We start from the raw sequence: 14,626 nt of genomic DNA, 5'->3' as shown, positions 1-14,626 counted from the left end.
GAAAGTGTAACTCTTGTGCTCGCCTAAACGGTCGATCTTTTCCACTGGAGAACATAACTCGAGGTAAGTATCGTTTCGTGATTTGAAAGTAAACTCGATCTTCCAAAAAAAAAAAAAAAAGAAAAAAGAAAAAAGAAGAAAAAAGATTTCAAATCGATCATCGACAGTATGCATTAAATAGAAAGTCAACAAAATAATCTATGACGTTTCAAAATTATGATATTTGCCAAAAGTCGCCGAATCCATCGGTTTTACTTTATGCAGAGAGAGAGAAAGAGAGAGAGAGAGAGAGAGAAAGAGAAACTAAAATATCGAGGTTCATCGATCGGTATTCAATGCGTGATCCTCTCGATTTCGCTCAGTCCAAGTCCGCATTCCACGATGTTATTCTTACGGCTAATCAATCGGTGCGGAAGATTGTAGGTATTTATCACGAGTAACGTAATGACGCGTCAGCGTCACTTTAGAAATTATGATGGCGACGTCGTCGACGTTATGACCTTTTGCGCCTTTTATGAAGGAGAGGGACCTAATGGGAAGCCGCTAATGGAGGACCGGGCGGCGACCTTTTGAAAACAATCGATCGCCATGCCGATCCCGGTCTCTCCCTCTCTCTCTCTCTCTCTCTCTCTCTCTCTCTCTCTCTCTCTCTCTCTCTCTCTCTCTCTGTTTGGCTCACAGGAACGTGCCTTCCGAGTGAAAGTCCCCGTAGCATTGGTAGCATTCCGTCGTTTCTTCACCGATATATACAACACGGCGTGCCAAGCTAAAGTGGGTCAGCTGCAGACATTGCACCACCTTCCTTGCAGTCTATCCAGCTCCGTTTCGTAGTCTCCCTTTCGTAGTTCTAGGTCCTGTTGTTTGCTAGCTCTTCGACCATGTATTGTATTTTAGCTGATACGTTGTTACAACGAGAACGAAGGTTCGAAACTTCGATGGATTCTTTGACGAAAAGGTATCATTGGAAGATTATAATTAATCGTAATTAATCGATACGTTAACGAGAACACGTTCACTTTGAAACTTCACCTATCTTCAACCGATGCACGTCACATTTTGAAAAGAAATAAAAGATCGGCCTTCCGTTTGAAATTTTGTAACGATCGATGGACTCTACAAGCCACGAGAAAAAGCCAAGGAAAAAAGCTCTCTTTGACGAGGTTGCTTTGAGAGAAAATTTTTATGTAATTTCGTAGAAAGGTAAAAAGGTAAGAGGAGGAAGAGGAGGAAGTTGCCGAGCGAAGAGTTACCACGGACAGGTAGGTACCTATATCGACGAAATTGTTCCGATGCAATCTCCTTTGTAGGGAGTAACTAACGATGGCCCTTTGATATAGATGAGGTAAATGCAAAAACGCGCTGGGTCCATTATAAAGCGCAATGTAAAATTATCGAATCGTTTGCGTTTCCCGAATATACATTCCTAACAATTCTACACCGTTCATACCTATTCAACAAATTCGTAGGGTCAAGTGGGATACCGCGAAAAAAAAAAGAAATTCGTCCGGTTTATTTTCTTTCTTTTTCCTTTCTTTTTTTTTTCTTTTCTTTTCGTTCTTTTTTTTTTTTTTTTATTTACCTTTTCACAATGGAATCATCTCGATTCTGAAGGAAAAGAAAAAAGAAAAAAGAAGACAAAAAAAGAAAGAAAATTATGTACGAGTGTCACGTTGATCACGGAAAGTCATGAATTTTGTTCAACCAAGCGATAAAGTACCTACGTTAAACTCTAAATCCAAAGTTACGAGTGAGAAAAGAAAGAGAGGTAAACCGAGAACGGCTCGATATTCTCGAAGGAAAATTATACGAGCGTATTCGTTGTGAGGGAATGAGAAGAGACGGGCCCAATCTCTCTTTCTCTCTCTTTCTTTCTCTTCCTCTCTCTCTCTCTCTCTCTCTCTCTCTCTCTCTCTCTCTGTGTGTGTGTGTGTATCTCTTTCTTTCCTTCTTACTTCGCTTATAGTCGTTGTACATGTCGCGGCGCAACTTAGAAAGTGCTTGTGCTATCTCGAAGTCCTTGAAGTAACTGTAATAGCATCACACCTATCGTTGGAAAAATAAGAGACGGAAATAAATCGAAGTGGATTTCAAGAGCTCGACAGGTACCCTTCGTTAACGTTCGACGCGTAGGAAGAAGAAACGCCTTGAATTCATTATCTACATGGCGCATAGATGATTCTAAATATTCCGATGGGAGAAGAAAGGGAGGAGCAAGAAATAGTTATTAATAGAAACGATATCTCGTTTATATGATTAGTTAACTATTTCTTTTATTTTGTTTTATATACGGAAGAATTAACCGACTGTATATCGTAAAAATGATAATCGAAAAGTATTTACCTATACACACACATACATACATATATATATATATATATATATATATATATATATATAGGTATGTATATATATACACACACATACACATACACATACACCGTCTTTAATCTCATTTTCATATCTCTGTATTCCGCAGATCTTCGAGAAATCGCTGTCTAACGAAGAAAGCGTGGTAAATTAAACTAAGATATCGTACTTGACGATGCGTTCAATATTATTCGAAAAAAATCCGATTTTTAAGTATGTATAATCTCGATGAATAAATTGAGACTAGACGATTCGATATGGAGAATAGTTAAAAGACTGACTAACGGTCCAGTCTAGTCGTCTATATTGCGACAAGAAAATATTGTTAATTAATTCATGCCATGTCTCGCGGCGAAATCGATATGAATAAGATTAGCGTTAAGTTCTATCATACCGAGAGAAAAGATAGCGAAGGCTTTAAATTTACGAGTGTCAGGTGTACGATTATAACGTTCACTTATCTGTTCTTCGAGAAGCACCTATTTGTCGATTTCGAATATTCCATTCGATTGACCTAAACGAATAAAGTAGGTATCGAGAAAATAAAAAAAGAAAAACAAAAAACAAAAAAAGAACAATAGAGAGAGAGAGAGAGAGAGAGAGGGAGAAAGCAAAATTAGTAAAATCGTCAGTCACCGAGAGAAGGGTCAGAGAAACGTTTCTCAATTTTATTCTCGGCGTATATTAGCATCTTAAGAGCAGATTTCTCCTCGTCGCTAAGCATCATAACTACGCTTGATTTTATTCATAGAGAATTATCTTAAAGCGTAGAGACCTAGTGGCAGTTTATCGACCACCGCGAGGCGAACCAACGCTATGCTCGCTCGTATTCACGAAGATAACCGTAAACAGGAACCGGTTGTTGTTTACCAGAATGCGCTATTCTTCGCAGCTCGCTCTCGCGCCATTGGGATTCGCGTTCGTTCACTAGCCTCGTCTAGAAGATTCCAAGATATTTTCAGATCTACGAGAAGATCGAGGTCTCGAGATCTACTCGTTCGAAACGTCGATCGTCGCGAAATCCTCCGTAAGATATAACATGTTGGTGAGCGCGAACGAAAGGAAAGGCATAGTGAAAGGTTCCTGATAAAATCCTGTTTAAAAAAATGAAATCGACATATACGTTTCAGAAGCGATTTTCTATTCTGTGATTCCAACACGGTTTCCAAATCGTTCCTATGTCATTCGGCCGCAAATCGACGAGTTTATTTCGTAAGCCAACCGGTATTGGCAATCAGAAGACATAAGCTAATTGCAAGGTGCCACCGAGCTTTGCATATTTTCTTTTTTTTAATTATGATCTGATAATTATCCGTATCGCCGAACAAACCTAAACACGCATGAGAAATAAACGGTTCAATGATTATCAAAAAGAATTTAATAATAACTGAAAAAGATGAAGGTAACAGGTATGTAGATATTAAAAGAAGAGAATTAAAAGAGAAAAAACATTGGACACTGAATTAACATTACAAGCTCGACCAAGAAAGATCATTGATATTATCGCATGGTTATCGGCTTATTCGTTTTATTTCGAGATTTTGACGCGAACACGGTAAAATCTTACGAACGGCTTTAGACATCGGTTCCCGTTGACGTAACATGCAACGTGAGATATCGAGCGACGAGGGTCAATGAATCAATGGACTCGACCGACACGCATTAATCAAAGTTGATTTTAAATACGAAATAAATACGATCTGATATACGATAAAGTTTTATACAAACAGTTCAAATCTAACGTCTAACTTTCAAAACCACCAAGATTTTTTCATATTTCTACTTCATCGGATCTGAAAGGACTCGTCATCAGGATTATTTCTTCGATTTTGCAAGACGATGATGTTCATCGAAAAATAAAAAAATAAAAAAATGAAACGAAAGATAAAAAAAAGAAACAAAGACGATGAAAGAGTGTAATACGATGAGAAGTTTCTAACGATACTTTTCGAAGAAATTTTACGTAGGAAGGAAGATCGTTCATGGGGAGTAATCGCGAAGGCTCCAGGGCAAGATCTCTTGGAGGAATAGGCCGAGGACGAGGACGAGGACGAGGACGGCCAGGACGACGATATCTTGGTAAACGTAAATTCGAGCAAAGCGCCGTTGGTGGTACGAGTTTCAGTGGATAGGAGCCACTTTATATTAACTACAGAGTCCGCTATCTCGGTAGCGCGATTTTGATTTACGGCTAATTGCTTCCTATTTTTCCAGACTTCCTAACGCGTTTTGCATTTCATGGGACACGGACTCGTCGACTACGAGGAGGATAGTAGGTACCGACCGTTCAATTTGCGAAGCAAGAAGGTGGAAAACCTGCTTCGATGCATGAGGGGAGAAAAGAGGTTCTGGGATATTCCAAAAAGTTTTAAAAAAATACATCTCGAACGTTAATTTCCATTTTTTTTATTTCCTCGTGTCCGAAGAATAATGTTTTCATATTAAAATGATGAAAGCCAATGATTTTTTTCTTTCGAAGAAACTGGAAAATTATGGCTATGATGTCTGCTATAATTTATATGTAGGTGAACGATACTCGAGAAACTAACAAGTGGTAGGTAAGGCGACGAACGAGTTTACCCAAGGGAAAAGGAATGAAACTCAATGATTTTCCAAAACCCTCGTGTTCCAAGAAAGAACGAACGTGATTGGTTCGTTATTACGAAACTCTAGGATACTAATAAGGATAGATTTCGTGTGAAATAATTATTCGAATTTATGTAATCCACTTCCGAGGACTTATTATGTCGCAACGATTCCTGTTGAAGCTGATGCAACGACTTATTATGGATCGCGATTAATCACGTGCACCGTGCAAGTTAATCGGGTTAAACGGTAACACACGTCCGTCTACGCTTGCGAAATCTTTCGATAATCCTGACGCAAGGACTTCAAAAAGAGTCTCGTTTCGTCGTTTAAGAGAATAATTCGTTATTTCAATAATACGTCGAAAGACCAAACGATTTCGATCGATAGTCGAACTTTTTTGTCTTCACTAGCTTACTTTATTTTACTGCTATTTATTTATTTACTTATTTACTTATTTATTAGTCTTTCCCGATACCATTTCTCTCGAGTTTTAGGAGAAGCTAAAGTAACGAAAGAAGAAAAAAAAAGAAGATGAAAAGAAAAAGAAAAAAAGAAGAAGAGTAATAAAACATGAAGATAAAATACTTAGTCATTACCGTCCTATTGTTATCTTCTTATGGCGAGAAGTGGACAATGAAGAGAAAAATAAGAAAGGATAAAGATACACCCGTTGGTTTGCATGTCGCGACAAAGTCCTGCAGGATCCCTTTGTCAAGACGTTGCTCTCGCGTCCATGTGGGTGCCATATGTTGTCGTTTATAGCCCTTTAAGTCGGTTGAAGGGTAATAACGATAAAGGATCGGACGTATCCGACGGTTCTTAGTCCTTCTGCTCTCCGTTTCCTTTCATTTATTTTCAAACGAAATGATGTAGAATGTCCGTTACGAAAGAACGCTAGAAAGAGAGAAAGAGAAAGAGAGAGAGAGAGAGAGAGAGAGAGAGAGAGAGAGAACTGTGAGAAAAAATATAAAACGGGCCAGTCGACAAGGTCCTCCTTAACAGCATGAAATTTTCTAAGTCTATTTTCAAAATATTTCTTTAAATAAGGAATAGAAGAGAAACTAAATGAACTATGTAGACATTTTCAATCTGTTATATATGGATCTCGGTTAAAGAAGATTTATTTGTTTTTAAACAAATATAATCCGAACTTTTCCATTATTTTATCGAAGTTTTTCCCCGTAGATAGATATGGAAAGTTATAAAATTGATTCTTCCAATAGTTCCCGCAGTCGCTTCGAGTTTCAATCGGATAATCGAAAAATAACGGAAACGAATAAAGGAATAAAAAGTAGCCAACAGATAGAAAGAGAAAAAGAGAGAAAGAGATAGATAGAGAAAGAGAAAGAGAGAGAGAGAGAGAGAGAGAGAGAGAGAGAGAGAGAGAGAGAAGAGAAAGAAATAAGCGTATAGCGTACGTTCGGCGTTCTTCGTAGCGACGATTTATCGACGTCGTAGTTGTTATCTCGTCCGGTTGAATTTGAACTCTGACCTCTGGCCACGAACGGTCAGCACGAAATCGTGAAACGCCTTCCGTAAGCGAGCGAATCTCTCGCATGGTCCACCAGCGTCATCTCTCATTCTACTCTTTCTCTCTTTCTACCGCACAACTTCCCTTCTATTTTGCGAATCACGTGCTTTTAAAAGATATCGTGCGTGTGCACACAGCTCTCTTTCCCATCGAAAACTGAAAGCAAGTTTGTAAAGGCTCGTAGAGATAAATAAAGTCGCGGGATCTAGCTCGACCATGGAACATCCGTTTCTCTGGCTTCCTCAAACGCAAATCCTTTAAGTTAAAACGCGTTAACGTGGGTCATTCTTTAGTAGATAAATATAAAACGTGAGATATTCTAACGCACATAAAAAAAGAAAAAGAATAAATAAAAATAAAAACAAAAAAGAAAAAAAAGAAAGAAAGAAGACCGACTCTTCATAAAAGCAGAATCGAAATTTTCCGAAAACGATTAGCGATTTCTCCGTTTATAATCAATGATATATAAATCGTAAGTTTTTGATAACCGATCGACGGACTCGATCAAAAAGGGAATAAGTATTTTTTATGGGTTGAATTATCGGAATCAATAATTATATAATAAAATGGGTTATATAAAGGGTATATATAAAAGCGGGTATGTTATAGAAATAGAAACGTGTCGCGAGAAAAGAAATATCTTTGAATTCTATTCGCCGAAAGGATGATCGCTTTGTAATTCCGATTCAGAGGGTAGAATACGGATCGAGAAAACTACCGGTTAACGCGCTCTGCTTCTGGTGTCTAGTTTCTTCGATTCACTCGATTACGTTTTGAAAGAATGCAAAAGTTTATCTTAAGAACCAGGAAGGATCTCGTTCTTGCAAAAAAATCCTTTACCCTACGGAATTTCTCTTTCTCTCTCTCTCTCTTTCTCTATTCTTCCAGATAAAAGCGTTAAGGTGAGAGTAGCAAACGCGATACGTTCATTTTCCCTTCGTCGAGATATCGAACGAACGAATTTCATTCGGTGGAAGGGCGAAACCTTAAACGAACCGCGAGAAAGGAACGAACTCTTCGCCTCGCGACATAAATATCGCCTTTCTTATCGTCCTCGGTGATCTTGGCTATCGAGAGCGCTACGGATATTCGATACGAATAAGGAGAATTAATTACCACGACGGAAATGGTACGACGTGGCATTACACGAATCGGGATTCCAACGCTGATAAAAAGTTTTACCTACTGGCTTGCAAATGGCGCGAAAAGTACGACTACCAATCCTCGATACATACCATGGGACCCTTCCCTTTATTTTCTTGACCCATTCAAATTAGTTATTTAAGAATATATTTGTATAAATAATTTATAAGTAATATTTATTTGTTGGATTTTATTTGTGAAGAATAAATTATAATAAATAAATCGTTTCTTATGTTTTTAAATGAACGATATATATATATATATATATATATATATATATATATATGTATATAAATCAAATAATAATTATCGATAATGATAAGAAAAATAATATGTGTGTATGTTTTATCGAAAAATATGATAGAGACAATTTATTCGTATATTTCGTTTTTCAAATACCGTAACGAGATATTAGAAGCGATAAACGTGTTAACAGTTTTAGCGCCGATATAAAGAGAAAAAGAAGAGATAGGTTTATAAAAGAGATGTCGATGGTTTTGATTTTATGAAAGCAGTATGGCGAATGACTCGATTTTCCGGCTCCTTGATCACGCGCTTCTATATCGATAAATAATGAGTCGAGATGAAAACGATTATGAAATGTGCAGGCGGGACTGCTACAAACTTGTATTAAGATGGAGCAACTGCTTTAATAAGAACGAAATAACCTTAATGTCCAATTAAAGAATTGGTATTTTCTTCCTGAACTGGTATTCTTCGGTTTCGATCATTACAATATTTTCTCAGTAAATTCAAAAGTGCGATTTTTACTTTGCTACGCGATTAAGTGATAACTATTTCCGTTTGAAAAAAGAAAGTACCTACATAATTCGTTGATACAAAGATAATTGATCAAATATTTTGGAAAAAAAGAAAAGAAAGAAAAGAAAAAAAGAATTATGAACAATTAATTGATGCTGCACGCATTTACAAAATAAATTTGAATAAAATTCAATATTATTTTTCGAAGCAATTAATGTAAATCCGAGAGAAAGATTTAAAAGAAGATTATTATCATCGATAAAGTAACAGGAAATTGCAAACGAATGAAATCGATCGATCGATCGTTCGATCGATCGGGAATATATATTTATATATACATATATACATATACATATATACATACATACATATATATATATATATATATATATATATACATATATATATTTAGTTCCGTAACATCGAATTCTCCCGAAAAATTTCAGGCAAGTTATCTTACGAATACGCATTATCTTGGAAATAAATGCAGACCGGGTACTTGGTAGAAAACTTACGAGCGCATTCCTTCGTTCAGAGGTAAGCTCCTCTCTCGATCGGGAAGTAAATGGCTCCTCTCTCGTGCTTCCGCTCTACTGCTTGCACCTACCTTACGAGCTATCCGCGAGTACGCAGGTGGACGTGAAAAGGAGATATCGTAATTGGAGAGTATTCCTCTCGCGATAGCCCGTCCGGACGAGACATATTTCTCTCTTGGTATTTATGTTACAGATAAAGCCCGAGCTTCGTGGGAGATACGAGAGGAGCGTATACTCGCTTATACCCTATAATCTTTTATCTGACAACACGTACGCTTTCATTTTTACTAAACGGAAAGTGTATTTTTGCGATAGCGTCCTATCACGAGCTAATATCGTTATTTGTATAATTAAAACGACTAGATATCACGAAGATTTCATGCAAAAAGAAATAGGGACGAAAGGATTACAAAAAAGAGAGAGAAAGAGAAAGAGAGAGAATGACGTTTCGTGAAAATCAAATCGATTTTCACGTTCAGATAAGTTTTTCATCAAAATCGATATTCCTGTAACGTATTAATCGCTTGTATTCGTATCACTTGAATTAATTCAAATATTTGACGAGTCAAGCTGATAAATATTTCTAATAAGTACAAGTTTAGTAGTTGGGACCGGTTATCGATTACACAGAATCATTTTCTCATATAACACATGTTCGATAATCGAATAATATCTATGCAAGTGTTGGTTGCCTGCAATGTAACGATACAGGCTAGATCTGATATGCTAAACTATCCTAGTGTAAAGCTACATTAGATGAACCATACGTGGATATACCTAAACGTTAATATATATAGTAAGTAGATATATATACAACAAGTGGATATACTATCCGTCTCTTTGCGCTAAGTTATGACATCGATTACTGTCGTGTTATATCCAAATCGATACGGCATCATTAAGAAGGTAGCGATAAATATTGAAACGCGAATTACAGCAAACATTAGGATTCGATGGGAAAACGTGCTTCGATGTGACAGCGCCTTTGCATCGGTACACGTGTTTTTATCTTACTCTTTTCATACATCTCTTTTTCTTTCTTCTTCGAAACCATCCGGATGAGAAACTAACGAGAGAGCTTCAGGCTATTTTTTACTCTTACCTAAGGAGAGAAGATGCCAAAGACGACGAAGATGCGTATCTTTAGGTACCTTGCATCATCGCCGATAAGACCCAACCCGAACCACTCCTCTCTTTGAATAAACTTTCGAGTCGAAGGAAGGAAGAAGTAGACGCTCCTTAATTTTCTCATGTATTTTTCTATTAACACTACGACTGTCAAGGAAATTATGCAGAAATGAATATATATATATATATATATATATATATATGCATGCATCTGACGCGTATCTCATATTTTTTAAAAGACGAAACTACCAGAGAAATTTTACAATTATTTTATATAAAAACTCGATCATCATTATCGTTGACAATCGTTGTATTATAAGCGTCGCAATGGACAAGTATCGTTAAAAAAGGAAGAAAAGCAAAAAACAGAATAAAACATACGATAAATAAACTAATCTCCGAGGAAGAAATTCGAAGAAGACGTATCATGATTAGAAAGAGTCGTTCAAAGCGGAAGGCTACTGCGAAATTCGCATCGAAGGCGTATCCGGGCTCGTCTAAAGGCTTCGCTGGAAGATGATTCAGCAAGAGCGACACACAGAGACGATAGTAACTCGGTGTAAAATCGCTGACAGTGGTGCTGACCTATGCTCTCGAAGGCCGTAGTAACCGAATACCTGTCTAACAGCCGGTTCATTCATGCTTATTATCCCGACACTTAATTTTAGTCTCGCTTCGAAGTCGCGTGATTCCTGTCCCCGGTTCTTAAGTACGACAGTCACGACGCGTCCGGAGAAGCGACGAAGAAAGAGAGGAAGAAGAGCAAAAAACGATAAAGAAGAAAAAGAAGAGACAAGAGAGGATGAGAACGAAGGGAGAAGGAGAAAGAAGGATAACGACAGGTTGCCTTTTTCGCTCTTTGCCCGTGTCTACGACGAGAAAGTAAGTACGTGTGCACGCACGAGCCCATCCGAGAGACTACCTCTTAGGCTATCTACATGACGAATGAGAAGTCTGTGCGCATTAAGATCACAAGTTGGCGTCTGGTAACGGTGGATGCTCGACGGAGTATGACACGCTTGTTCCTCATCGTAACCGGCTAATCTACGAAAGAACGAGTTTACGACGTTAATAATGCGCCCTTATTTTCATTCAAACCGATACACAAAAACCGATCGATAGCCGGAGTGGCTGCGGAATAACATTTTATATTTATATTTTCTTGTTTTACTTGTTTCTTTTTTTTTTTCTTTCGTATCGGATCCATACGATAAGTAAAAGGATCGATGGTTTTTGGCGCACGGAGAGGACACGTGGGATTGTCGTCTCTTTTGGATACCTATCTACCACTCGGATCCTTTCCTCTTCTCCCGATGAGAAAAGAAGTTCGGTATGCGCAGGTGTACGACTGTCGGCGAAGGTAAATGCGTTTGCCCAAGGTCTTGCGCCGTTAAGTTTCTTCTCTCCTTGCCCGGTTTTCTCATCGTCCAAACATGTCCCGATGTGAGTGTTGACCCCTTGGTTACCGGGAAGCCATCGAGAGCCGAGAGCGGGACGATGTCGCACTCGACGCTCTATCTATGGCCACCGGCGAGCATCTACCGGCCGTTGGCTTTTTAGAATCGCTAAGAATTCGCGTCCAGAATCCACCTTGGGAAAGTTGCGTCTCGCGCATATATTCGCCATTTTGTCATGCCCAGTTCGGATTTATAGGGAAAGAAAGAGGCTAATGTTACTCACGCGAGGAACGCGTCTCCTGTCATCTGGGAATACCAACCAACGTGGAAAACTTTCTTACTTTATCTTTAAATTCCTTCGCGTATCCGATCGCTTGCACCCGCTCCTTTTGTTTATTTACTTTTACTTGACCGACTCCGAGAACGCTTTCTGCAAAATTCTTCTTTCGTAATTGATACGAGACACGTAAGTGTAAAAAATTAAAGGTCAAGTTAATTTGAATATACCGATGGAGAGGTATGTGTGCGTTAGACCGAGAGCGAGAGCGACAGCGACAGCGAGAGAGAGAGAGAGAGAGAGAGAGAGAGAGAGAGAGAGAGAGAGAGACGAACAACATGAGAAGAGTAAAGAAAAGGGGAGAGGAGCTTCGGTAATTTAACGCTTAAAGGAACGTTAGGTGGCTCGACGATGGAAAGCTCTTCACGCGCAAACGGTTTTGCGCAACTTTCCTGCGGCCGGCATTCGCGTAACCACCAACGTTAATAAGGTGTTAGCTTGGTCTGGCGCATAATCGTGGAACAGAGAGCATAGTGGGATACGACGTTGCAACAAAGCGACAGTGACGGGTACAGACGAGCCATATCCGGGACGTTGGCCAATAAAATTAATCGCTTTTGCTACGTCGTCTGAATAATTTATGCTCGCTGCCGTGTCTAGGAATTGTCCGATCATCACAATCGCCACCACCATGACTATTACTCGAGTATACTTGCGATAGCCTTGGGACGACAATCTTATGGTAACATAGTTGTCGTTTCTTCTGACAACGTCCTTCGACCGCTTCAAGCTTCTGACAAATTTGTCAACGTGATCGAGACTGATCGAGTATCAAAACATTAACGACAACGTCACTTTCTTTTCAAACGTCTTTGCACTCCTTAAAGAGACACTGTCGTGATCGCGAATAAAAAATCTTTCACTATCGATTTGGCAATGGAGCACGAACGATGTCCTCTTAATTTCCAAGCAACTTATCTCGCCATGATCTCTGAAAAGTTTTGCGTTTAAAAGAAAACAGTAGCTATTAGAAACGAGATCGACGGTTTGAAGAACGTGCATTTAGTTGGTATATCATAAATCACGTAACAGCGACAAGCAATTAGAATAATTATCAGTGGATACTATAAATAAAATAACCAGATAGCCCTCAGCCAAATAATAAAGCGTGAGAAGCGGGATGTGAACCAGTTCTTCGACCAGTTCATTTTCAATCGATGCGAGCATGGGAAAAACGTTTCGTCGGAAAATAAAATACGTCCTGTCGATCAAAGACGAATCTCGGAGCTTTCTGAAAAGGCACGTGCACTCGGGGATGTTTATACACGCGACTCTTTAATTGGATTTTCGTCTGCCTCTTCGACTAAGCCGTCCGAAAAGAAACCCTGCAAGTTTCAAGGTCACACTGTCGTAGAATTCGAGGAAAGTTTCGAATTTCGTACGGCTCGAAATCGAACGAAAGATAGAAGGAAACTAAGAGAGTGCGAGAGGACCGAAGAAAAAGTGCAAGGAACCAAAAGTACGTGGAACCTCATGGAGGTCGCCATAACCTTTTATCAGTTATCTAATTAGCCGTTGCATTTAATTAGTGAGTCGAGGAGAGGGCCGGCCCTGGCACCGTTCGAGATGGTATTGCTGAACTCCCGTAGCTTTTACATGTGGTGGTGATGTCGGTGCCGATTAAATGGCTACCACACATCCGTAGTCGTACGTAATTTTAATCGACGTCCATGTAAGATAAGAAAGGTCGACGAATGAACCAACAGCGAACCGGCAATGCAATTAGCCGTCTTTTTATTTATTTCCCTATCGACCTCCTTTACTGTAAGCCGCTCGTATAAAGTTGTAAGTACTGGAGAACGTTGGCGAACGCTGATGGAGAAATGAGAGAGTTCTCTCTCGGAACACAAGGATTCCCTTGATCAGCCAATTAGAAATCCTGTTTACGCGCATTAACGAATAAGTTTAGGGTCATTGTGTCCATCTAAGTGAAACGGCAATGCATTTCTCTCATGAGATTATCATCGTACGGGTCCTACGTTATCGCGATGATGGCTTGACTTTTATAAGACGTGAAAAAGAAGCCAACGTCGAGAGCAATTTTAGCATACAGACAAATACAGAACGTAGTTGATCGACGTATGAATCGATGTGTTATTTCTATTCCAATCGTTGAAGGTACCTGTCGAAGATTCGATTCGTTCGGACGATGGTACACGAATGGTACATTTTCTTCGTACGAACGTCATTATTATTCCTGGCGTCGTTTGATTTTGTAATGGTCGTAGCTAGAGACGATGGGACAGACAAAGTAACACTGTACGTATGTGCATAAACGCATACATGGACCGGATAGGTCTTGCTCTCAACGTTTTACACGAGGAGAAGCGCGATTTCACTTGAGAAAGCTCGTTCGAGCGTAAAATAAAAAAAAAAAGAAAAAAGAACAAGAAAAAAACAGTAAAAAAAAAAAAAAGAAAAAGAAAAAGAAAAAAAAGAAAATGTTTGCATAACGGTGGGTCGAAGCTGACGTTACAACCACTCACCTTCCCTGGATCTTCGATGAAAAGACCGATGGTCATCGTGTGTAGAGTGATCTCGCGAGTATTATCGAGATCCTCCAGAGGGGCATATAGGCCCTCGCTGATGAAATAAGGTTCGGTGCACGTGAGCCTGTAACAAACGAGAATCGTGAGCGGATTAGACGTTAAGAACTAACGCAGCGATCCTTATATCTCTACCTTCTCTACGTTCCCCCACTAACACGTAGATTCTCTCGAGAATTATGCTATTCAAGGCGACGCGAAGTAGAGGCGAATATTTATGGTCGGTACCGTAAATCTTTCTCTATTTCTATTTCTCTTTCTCTATTTCTTTATTTCTCTCTCTCTCTCTC

General features: G+C 39.0%; 1 protein-coding gene and 1 long non-coding RNA gene across 4 annotated transcripts in view; one reads left to right on the top strand and one right to left on the bottom strand.

The window, feature by feature from the left end:
* The window catches only part of LOC122637604 (UPF0489 protein C5orf22 homolog), a 428,365-nt gene that overhangs the window by 156,048 nt on the left and 257,691 nt on the right, over positions 1-14,626 (bottom strand). For all 3 annotated transcript variants that reach the window (XM_043829837.1, XM_043829839.1, XM_043829838.1), the window contains one exon: positions 14,277-14,403. In XM_043829837.1, coding sequence (XP_043685772.1) covers positions 14,277-14,403 — 127 coding nt within the window. The remainder of the gene's footprint in view (positions 1-14,276; positions 14,404-14,626) is intronic.
* LOC122637612 lies at positions 2,477-4,702 on the top strand. Its single transcript, XR_006329275.1, has 2 exons — positions 2,477-4,479; positions 4,582-4,702. It is a non-coding gene; the product is annotated as an uncharacterized LOC122637612 (long non-coding RNA).

The sequence above is a fragment of the Vespula pensylvanica genome, chromosome 2 (assembly GCF_014466175.1).
Source record: "Vespula pensylvanica isolate Volc-1 chromosome 2, ASM1446617v1, whole genome shotgun sequence".
NCBI lineage: Eukaryota > Metazoa > Arthropoda > Insecta > Hymenoptera > Vespidae > Vespula > Vespula pensylvanica.
This window is presented reverse-complemented; position numbering and strand designations above follow the sequence as displayed.